This window comes from Ranitomeya imitator, chromosome 5, assembly GCF_032444005.1.
Source record: "Ranitomeya imitator isolate aRanImi1 chromosome 5, aRanImi1.pri, whole genome shotgun sequence".
NCBI classification, from domain to species: Eukaryota; Metazoa; Chordata; class Amphibia; order Anura; family Dendrobatidae; genus Ranitomeya; species Ranitomeya imitator.
In genome coordinates, this window is record NC_091286.1 from 344591147 (window position 1) to 344602278 (window position 11132).

Consider the following 11132-nt stretch of genomic DNA (forward strand, 5'->3'; position numbering starts at 1 on the left):
TCCTTCCATGTCATGTGGTTTTTTTTCCTCTTCCCAGAAAATTTCAAACCAATTTAATTTACAAAGTATAATATGGAACAGAATTGGATTTGCATTAAGTTATGTACTTATTAGACGGGAAACACTGTGCCATACGGGCGTCTGGCTGTGGGCACTAAGCTTACTTACTCTATTACTTTCAAGAAATAAGACCACACAGTACCGAATGACACATGGCCTATAAATGTTCCACAAACGTAATTCCGCAACAAGAAATAAATAGGACAAAAATTCTACATCCAAAGTCTAAGAAGTATTGTTTCTTCTTGCGGAGATTGACATGCTAAGCATGCCGAGATGAGGAGACTTAAAGCCGCAATGCTCCTCTGGAAAATATGCAAATTGCCTCCTCAGAGAGGAAGAGGACTAGAACTCTAGTGCCGCGTATTGGATTCTTAGCATGTCAGTCTCCTTAAGGAGAAACGATACTTCTTGGATCCCGGTCAGACGCCTCTCACTCAGCCAAACCAGATCTCCGCTTTGCACTGACGAGGGGCAGTACCCCGAAAACACAGTGTCTGCAAATTGAGATTCTGGTTTGGCTTTTATCCTAAGTCATGTGACAAGGCTCCTTAAAGGGTCCACATTGATTTTTAGGATTGCTACTTTCAATAGGTGGCACTAGAGTTCTCGTTATCTTCCTCTCTGAAGAGGCTATTTCATATCCAAAGTCTAGAACACATGTAAAGAGCGCTACAGAAAACTTTTCTGCATGGAAGATTTTTTATACTCCATAGGAATAGTAGGCTAAAATGTCCACAGAAAAGTCTTTATATGGATTTCTTATAGTAAGCTTCCATCAGTACTGCTGGTTTCTGCATGATACCAAAAGTGACAGTCTGAATTCTACGCTCGTGTTTTTTTCTACTTATTATTTTGTTTTCCTTTTTCTGTTCCTTTTAGAGCACACCCTGCGAACTCTATAAAAGGAAACAGAACCAAAATATTTTAATGGAACATGTCCTGGGGCTTGTATTTATACCTTAATCTAATAACATGCATGTTCAGACGCTATCATGCTGATTAAATCCATATCTTGATTTTAGACATCCCTCTTGAAGTCTCTGAGAAATCCATCATTGAAATCATGTGCAATAGAGCTGCAAGTGCTTTGGGGTGAGACTGTGCACTTGCAGCTCTCCTGTCCTCCCTATTCCTGACTCTTGAGTCTTATTGACCGGTCTCTCTTAATTCAGTTACCTCCTCTAACTCGACGCCAACACTTCTTCACTGCTGCTCATTCCTGCACCACTCGTCTCCCCAGATGGGGGCGGAACGTGGACAGATGAAAATAAAATACTGGGTCTATCAATGTTGTAAGGACCTTACTGCGTATGCACCTTCTCAGAAACTGATGGCAGAAGATCTCGGAAAGTGGAGACAAGTCACTGAAACAAGAGTGACCTGTAAGTCGGACACAAAAGGCAGGTGGGGAATAGAGAGAGAGGGCAGGAGAACTGCAAGTATAGTGTCCCACCTAAGCACCTATGGCTCATTTGCATAACATTTTAAAGCTGGATTTCTCAGAAAAAGCTAAATGGATTTCTACAATCAAGGTATGGATTTAATCAGCATGAACGTGCCTGTGCATAAATCCATTCGTTTGAAATATAAAATCCCCATGACAGGTTCCCTTTAATGTGACATGGTCTTGAATTCACCAACACAGCCCAAAAATCAGAATTAATAAAGTACATAACCTACAAATCAACCCCAATAATATTAACCACAAAAAAGTAAACTCTTTATTGATTTATCTATTTAAAACAATTCATAATTGAAATACATATACGGTACTTAGAAAGACACCACAAGATAACACAAAGAAGCATCCCCTTAAAAAACAATACAAGAAGCCTCCCATGTAGCCCTATTCATAGAATATATGCATTACTATGAGATTCACTAGTTTTATAATTGATACAATAAATTACAAAGTAGTGCAAGAAATCCAAGAGCACAGTACCAAAAGTATCCACCAAATGGTAAACTGGTTGATATCAAATATTGGACTACATCCCAGAGTAATCATCTGTGGACGTTGAAGGACTAGAGCAGGGCAGGCTGCACATCCACCTCAACGTACGTTTCGCTTCTTTGTCAGGAGTCTTGTAGGACTAGCCTGCACGTCATATTACTCTTTGCTGTGCTCTGGCATTTAGTAATTTTAGTTGCTTGACTAAATCATAGTGAATAAATTTAGTGATTTTGCAGGTTGTAATAGTTATTTCTAGAGGTAAATAATGTAATCAATGCTAATGATACATTTTATGCAGATTTTGAATATCTAATACAAATCAATGGAGAAATGTAAGGATCTACTGTATAATGTAACTGTTTCATGTTATCTTTCTGCACAAAGGTCATAGCTAAAGAAGTTTCTGATAAACATTTGGAAGAAGGACGTCTCTACCCACCTCTACAGACAATACAAGAAGTCTCGGTGAAGATAGCTGTTAAGGTAAGCGACAGTAATGGTGCAGGGTAGTAAGGAGATGAATATTTCTACCAGAATTTATTAGAACATCTGTAGAATCAGGATCCATTCATATGTTTGTCATTTTTAGCTAAGCATTTAGTTAAATCATTGGTACCTACAAAGTTTTTTAGCTAATATTACCACAGAATTTTTTCATGTGGACTTTTTTTCTGATATGAACACTGAATTATTTAATTTTAAAATACAAAATACTCTAGTGGTGCCGTGCGCCATATCTATTAAGTTTTCACACCTTTTTTGCCTTAAAGGGGTATTCCCATCTCCAAGATCCTATCCCAATATGTAGGTGTAATAATAATAATATTAGCAAATACCTCCATTTAGAAATGTAGTGTAGTTTTTCTGATTCTCTATGTCTCTTTCCTCATGAGCAAGAATTGCAAGACCTTAGGTATTCATGGTTAGGCTAGGTTCACATTGCGTTAGGGCAATCCGTTAAGTGCAAGTGACACCATTTTGGAAAGTAGACCCCCTAAGGAACTTATCTAGATGTGTGGTGAGCACTTTGATCCAGCAAGTGCTTCACAGAAGTTTATAATGCAGAGCCATAAAAATACAAAATCATATTTTTTCACAAAAATTATTTTTTAGCCCCCAGTTTTGTATTTTCCCAAGGGTAACAGGAGAAATTGGACCCCAAAAGTTGTTGTGCAATTTGTCCTGAGTACGCTAATACCCCATATGTGGGGGTAAACCACTGTTTCGGCGCATGGCAGAGCTCGGAAGGGAAGGAGAGCCATTTGACTTTTCAATGCAAAATTGACTGGAATTGAGATGGGACGCCATGTTGCGTTTGGAGGGCCCCTGATGTGCCTAAACATTGAAACCCCCCACCAGTGACACCATTTTGGAAAGTAGACCCCCTAAGGAGCTTATCTAGATGTGTGGTGCGCACTTTGACCCACCAAGTGCTTCACAGAAGTTTATAATGTAGAGCCATAAAAATAAAAAAACATATTTTTTCACAAAAATAATTTTTTAGCCCCCAGTTTTGTGTTTTCCCAAGGGTAACAGGAGAAGTTGGACCCCAAACATTGTTGTCCAATTTGTCCTGAGTATGCTGATACCCCATATGTGGGGAAGAACCACCGTTTGGGTGCATGGAAGAGCTCGGAAGGGAAGGTGCGCCGTTTGGAATGCAGACTTAGATGGATTGGTCTGCAGGTGTCACGTTGCATTTGCAGAGCCCCTGATGTACCCAAACAGTAGAAACCCCCCACAAGTGACCCCATATTGGAAACTAGACCCCCCAAAGAACTTATCTAGATGTTTTGTGAGAACTTTGAACCCCCAAGTGTTTCACTACAGTTTATAATGCAGAGCCGTGGAAATAAAAAATTCGTTTTTTTTCCACAAAAATAATGTTTTAGCCCTCAGTTTTGTATTTTTCTAAGGGTAACAGGAGAAATTGGACCCCAAAAGTTGTTGTCCAATTTGTTCTGAGTACGCTGATACCCCATATGTTAGGGTAAATCTCTGTTTGGGTGCACGGGAGAGCTCGAAAACAAAGGAGCACTGTTTTACTTTTTCAACGCAGAATTGGCTGGAATTGAGATCGGACGCCATGTCGCGTTTGGAGAGCCCTTGATGTACCTGAACAGTGGAAGCCCCAAATTCTAACTGAAACCCTAACTCTAACCAATCCCCTAACTCGAACATGCCCCTAACCACAACCACACCCCTTACCCCAACACACCCCTAACCCCAATAGACCCCTAACCCTAATCCCAACCCTAACCACACCCCAACACACCCCTAAGGCTGGGTTCACATTGCGTTAATAGCAGCCCGTTCAACACATACGTTAACGGGCTGCTGTTAACGCAAGTGCTGTTATGGCAGCACGCTAGCGCAGATAGAGCATCTGCTAGCTCTATCTGTGCTAGCGGACCCGGAAACGCTGCAGCCCACGTCTCAGGGTCCGTCACTCAATGACGGCACATCAATAGCGTACGCCCATTGTGGGCGTGCGCTAGCGATGCATCCAACATTGGACTCAATGGCGGTGTTAACGGACTACATTACACTGCGTTAATGCCGCAATGTGAACCCAGCCTAAATCTAATCCCAACCATAACCCTAACCACACCCCTAATCCTGACACACCCAAACCCTAGCCCTAACTTTAGCCCCAACCCTAACTTTAGCCCCAACCCTAACCTTAGCCCCAACCCTAACTGTAGCTCTAACCCCAACCCTAGCCCTGACCCTAACTTTAATCATAGACCCAACCCTAGCCCCAACCCTAAGGCTGGGTTCACACTGCGTTCCCCCAGTCTGTTAGATGGAATACGTTACACCGTGGCATAACACGGTGTAACGTAGTCCGCTAGCGCCGCCATTGACTCCAATGTCGAACGCATCGCTAGCGTACACCCACAATGGGCGTGCACTAGCCATGTGCCGTCATTGAGTGACGGACCCTGAGACGCGGGCTGCAGCATTTCCGGGTCCGTCACTGCTAGCACAGATAGAGCTAGCAGATGCTCTATATGCGCTAGCGATGTGCCAAAGTCAGCACTTGCGTTACAGCAGCCCGTTTAACGTATGTGTTGAATGGGCTGCTGTAAAGCACTGTGAACCCAGCCTAACCCCAACCCTAAGCCTAGCCCCAATCCTAACCCTAGCCCCAACCCTAACCCTAGCCCCAACCCTATCCCCAACCCTAGCCCCAATCCTAACCCTAACCCTAGCCCCAACCCTAACCCTAATGGGAAAATGGAAATACTTATTATTTTTCCATAACTAAGGGGGTGATGAAGGGGGGTTTGATTTAGTTTTATAGCAGGTTTTTTAGCGGATTTTTGTGATTGGCAGCCATCACACACTAAAAGATGCTTTTTATTGCAAAAAATAGTTTTTGCATCTCCACATTTTGAGAGCTATAATTTTTACATATTTTGGTCCACAGAGTTATGTGAGGTCTTGTTTTTTGCGGGACGAGTTGTCGTTTTTAGTGGTACCATTTTCAGGCATGTGTCATTTTTTGATTGCTTTTTATTCCGATTTTTGTGAGGCAGAATTATCAAAAACGAGCTATTCATGAATTTCTTTTTGGGGGTGCGTTTATACCGTTCCACGTGTGGTAAAACTGATAAAGCAGTTTTATTCTTCGGGTCAGTACGATTACAGAGATACCTCATTTATATAATTTTTTTATGTTTTGGCGCTTTTATACGATAAAAATGATTTTATAGAAAAAATAATTATTTTTGCATCACTTTATTCTGAGGACTATAACTTTTATTCTTTTGCTGATGATGCTGTATGGCGGGTTGTTTTTTTTGCAGGACAAGATGGCGTTTTCAGCGGTACCATGGTTATTTATATCCGTCTTTTTGATCGCGTGTTATTCCACTTTTTGTTCAGCAGTATGATAAAGTGTTGTGTTTTGCCTCGTTTTTTTTACGGTGATCACTGAAGGGGTAAACTAGTGGGATAGTTTTTTAGGTCGGGTCATTACGGACGCGGCGATACTAAATATGAGTACTTTTATTTTTTTTTTTAGATAAAGAAATGTATTTATTGGAACAATATATATATTTTTTTCTTTATTTAGGAATTTTTTTTTTTTTTACATGTGTGAATTTTTTTTTTTTTTACTTTATAACATTGCCCCAGGGAAGGCATTATGTTATAGGGTCAGATCGCTGATCTGACACTTTGCAGAGCACTGTGTCAGATCAGCGATCTGACAGGCACTGCAGGGAGGCTTGCAAGTGCTTGCTCTCAGCAGGCGCTTGCATTCCACCTCCCTGCAGGACCTGGAAGGCCCCCCGTGGCCATTTTGGATCCGGGGCCTGCAGGGAGGAGGAGGTAGGAGACCCTCGGAGCAACACGATCACGTCGTGTTGCTCTGAGGGTCTCAGGGAAGCACGCAGGGAGCCCCCTCCCTGCATGATGCTTCCCTATACCGCCGGAACACTGCGATCAACTTTGATCGCAGTGTGCTGGGGGTTAATGTGCCAGGAGCGGTCCGTGACCGCTCCTGGCACATAGTGCCGGATGTCAGCCACGATAGTCAGCTGACACCCGGCCGCGATCGGTCGCGCTCCCCTCGTGAGCGCGGCCGATCGCATATGACGTACTATCCCGTCACTGGGAATTAAGTCCCAGGTCACCTTGACGGGATAGTACGTTATATGGGATTAAGGGGTTAATAAAAGAGTGGGCAGCCCGAGACTGGTGATTTTTCTTTATATCTCCTGTTAATAAAAGTGCTCATAAACAAGCCTAATGCTCCCCAAAAACGTTGAAGGCAGACTTATGGGTTATGAAGGCCAAGCTTCTTGTTTGTAGGATCTCAGTAGGATCAGGATCCACAAACCTCCACAGTGAAAGAGTAAGAGCTCTCTTTGCACCAACCCAGCGCTGCCATGTCCTATAATAAGATGTTACTGAATGGTGACATCAATCAATAGCAGCTTAGTAAAATATGTGTCAGCGTTCGGTCAGTGCAAAGAAAAAGATTTCACTCTTTCACTGCAAGAGGCGAAGCTTAGTGTTGTGGGATTTTTCTCTACACGGCACGCCAGGATCGCACAACCCAGACATTTGAGGCGTTTGGTGATATGAGTGGCTTATACAGAAAGGAGACTTGGCTTAACATGCGCTGAATTGTGCCAAAAGTTTGCTACTAAAAGTCTCCTTCGAAGTCAACCCATGTGTGTCAACTTCTGTGCATGTTATCAGGCCAAAATCAACAGGGTATGTGAACTTTTGATCAGGGTCATTTGGATGTTTTGGGTTGTCATTGTGATTTAAAAAGAGAAGACACAGTAGTTTGATAATAAATGGCTTCACCCAACCACTAACCATGAGCGGAGAACAAGTTTTGACGTTATCATTCATATTCAAGGCCAAGAAAGCAAAAATTCTGCCGGGGTATGTAAACTTTTGAGCACAACTGTATGTCTTCTAAGCTTTATTTCCACACCTGAATTTACACACCAGTAAATTGCAGCAGTATTTGTAAGCCAAAATCATGACAGGGACACACTTGTTTTGAGATTTTTGCTTATAAATACTGATGAAATACTGACAAAAATATGAATGTATGAATTATTATGCTTACCTATATAGTGCCAACATATTCTGCTGCAGTTTGCACACATTATCATCGCTGTCTCCAATGGGGCTCACAATCTAGATTCCCTATCAGTATGTCTTTGTAGTGTGGATGGAAACCGGAGAACCCGGAGGAAACCCACGCAAACACGGGGAGAACATACAAACTCTTTGTAGTTGTTGTTCTTGGTGGAATTTGAACCCAGGACCCCAGCGCTGCAAGACTGAAGTGCTAACCACTGAGCCACCGTGCTGCACAATAAGGCCTAATAGAGTTGTTGAAATGCATACAGGCATGTTAAAATAGCGTAGGCAAAATGAATAAAATTGCAGTAAAATGCAATATGCATGTAATTGCTATATATAATTGCTATATAATTAAAGGGGGTTGTCCACTATTTAGAGAACCCCTTCTTAAATACTGTATTGCCCAGTGTAAGATAAAAATAAGAGATGCTTTCCTCCCACACAGTCATGTTCCAGCGATGTTGGCGCAGGGTCTCCCATGGCGCACATGATATTGTTATGCCATGTGAGCACTGCGGCTAATGAGCAGCCACTGATGGGCTGCAGTTCTCATATTTCCCCTGGATGTCCGCGATGGTGCTGGTTTAAGAGGTGAGTATCTGTTATTTATATTTTACTCTGGGGAATATAGCATTAAAGAAGGAGATGTCCAACTAGTGGATAACCCCTTTAAGTAACTCCATTGAGAATAATAGGAGTGCACACCAGTAAGGTGTATAGAGGTGGCATTGCCCTTGCAGACCACATGCAGAAGAATGGAGCATTTTCCCATAAACCTTCTTGATAAATGTAGCCGGTGTGATGTGCGAGTATACTCTGCGCCGCAGGATGCTTGATCTGGCACTATGTGATTGATGAATTCATGGCAGCAGTCATAGATCATTTGTGGTTATGATGGATGTTATTGTGAAAGTTTATAATCCGATGTATTTCCAGATTGTGGAGAATGCCTACAAGGATAATACAGCATCTGTCTTCCCGGAGCCCGAGGATAAGGAGACGTTTGTCCGTTCCCAGATGTACACCACGGACTATGACCAGTTTGTAGTGGATTCCTACTCCTGGCCAGAAGAGGCAATGAAAGTTCAGACCGTCACTATCTAGGCTCAAAGGAAAGGAGTCAGATTGATGTTTCTCCATGAAACAATAAGAAATGCTGTTGTGTAACACTTTTTGCATTGACTTAATACTACATTTTATACATCACACTTCAAATAAATATGCAACGTAGAGATTGAGCCCAGTCTGCAATTGATTTAATGTTTATTATGTAAATCAAGATTTATCTGCACTAACATTGATAGAAGGTAGAAATAATCTGGCCCCTGAGATGTTGCTAAGGTAGGAAATGTGGCAGTAAGCTAAACTTGCACGTTACAGGTTTTGTCATTTTTCAAAGGAAAAAAATTACTATATATATTTTTTTGCCTGAAATATAAATGAAATGTATCATCTTTAACTTCAGGTCTTTTAGAGATCATTTGCTTAACTGTTCACAATAACAGTAATTTTGACCAGGGGTGCCAAAACTTTTACATGCCACTGTAGTTATGCCTTTTGCAATCATATTTATTGAGCAGATGGGCATGTACTATTATCATTATTAATTGGCCAAAGTCACTTAAGCATATTAAAATGCAGCTGACATAATGAGATGAATACAAGGACACAATATGGATTGATTTATCCATATTTAATGTATGCAGGCGGGCACTTGTCCCTGGCGCACCCAGCAGAGGGGCACCGTCGAACCACCTAATGCATCAGTCCAAGATGTCGCTCAGGCAATCCTTACAGTGAGATTCAGACATTCTCTGAGCCTGCCATCAAGCTGACAGATGGTTCTGAGAAGGTGTAAAACGCTGATTCCCAGCATTCAATTGTACTTGCAGTTTTTTCAAGCCTGAGCACAATTAAAGCCCTGACTGCCTATACTTCCGGTGTAGAAAAAGAAGCAGCATCCATTCCAGGTGAAAGGTATAAAGTCTTTATTCCACCACCATCATACAACGTTTCGGCCGGATATGGCCTTTGTCAAGTACACAATATAGCTCACCTGGCCACCTTAAATAGTGTGGAGCCAAAATCAGGCACCAATCACTGACAAGGGGCGGCCTTTATTTAACAACAATACTAAAAATACACAGATTACACTATTATCTATAAAACATTTAAATGCCCACATTACATTGACATCATATTACATAGAAAATACTAAATAATTAGAAAAGGGCGTCAGGAATAATTCAATACTGGAGCTGTAATCCAATCTTGGATTTGTTGTCTCTGTTGTCATGACGACGATCCACCAATGAACCCTTATAACCTCCATAACAAATGTATCCTCCAATCCTGAAGGGTCTTCCTGTGCTGTTGTTAATACCCATCAGCCAATCGCCTTATCCCTTACAGCCTGCAAGCACACCGCCATATCGGCCAGTCAGAAGCCGCCAGAGCAAGCGTGCAGGTGCGTCACGTGCACGCGGTGACATGACCACAGCACCGACCCAACCTACAGCGCAAGCGCCAGCGGCACTGAGCCGGACATCACTCACCCACAGTACAGGGAAGCGCCAGCGGCCACGTCAGAGCCAGGGAGGAGCATAGGCAAACTGCCCACACACGTCACCTGACCACCACGGGATGCAGCGAATCCCCGTCTGTATGGTAAGAACCGGATATAACCAACTCCATGGTAACCAGCGCGTGTACACCTAAATATCTTATACATCGCGATTTGGCACACAAGGGGACAAGGAAGAAATAGGTGAACAACACCAACTATATACACACAAATACATAAAAAACAAAAGCAAAATAGCCCAGTGACTTCCAAATCTCCCTGGATGTCAAATCACCAGTGTACTAGAAGGAAACAAAAACAAAAATATCAGCATTAAAAACAAGTATACAGATTTCAGACACTACCTGGGAAGAGAGAGGGATCAAAGATTACATATCTGCAAATTATACTCAATATTTAACCCTTTCGGTTGTAATGTCTCTAATATGGAGATCCACCTGAGTTCCTTTTGTTTGAGTAATTGTACCCTATTCCCTCCCCTTCTCAGTGTAGGGACCCCATCGATCACCCTAAATCGGAGCTGATTGACAGAATGTCGACATTCCTCAAAGTGTTTGGGGACTGGTAGTTCAAGTAATTTAGTCCTAATTGTGCTCTTGTGTTTGCTTATGCGAGCTCTAATCTCCATCGTAGTCTCCCCTACATACATAAGTCCACAAGGACAAACTAGCAAATAGATGACAAAACTGGAGGAACATGTGTAACGTTCTTTAATCAAAAATTTCTTCCCAGTACGAGGGTGATGAAAACTATCCCCCTTAAGCATATTGCTACAACAAGCACAGCTGAGGCAAGGAAAATTGCCCATCCTAGGTGGACACAAAGTCCGCTGGATGGCAACTCTCCTTGTACCCACATCAGATTTTACCAGTCTATCCTTCAAGTTATGCCCACGTCTATAAGAAAGAATAGGCC

General features: G+C 42.2%; 1 protein-coding gene across 1 annotated transcript in view; it reads left to right on the forward strand.

Annotated features, from left to right (window-relative positions):
• Positions 1-8865, forward strand: part of ME1 (malic enzyme 1) — a 484969-nt gene extending 476104 nt beyond the window's left edge. The window contains exons 13-14 of the mRNA XM_069726431.1: positions 2402-2500; positions 8570-8865. Of these exons, the coding sequence (XP_069582532.1) occupies positions 2402-2500; positions 8570-8737 (267 nt within the window). The 3' untranslated portion in view covers positions 8738-8865. The remainder of the gene's footprint in view (positions 1-2401; positions 2501-8569) is intronic.
• The last annotated feature ends 2267 nt before the right edge of the window (positions 8866-11132 follow it).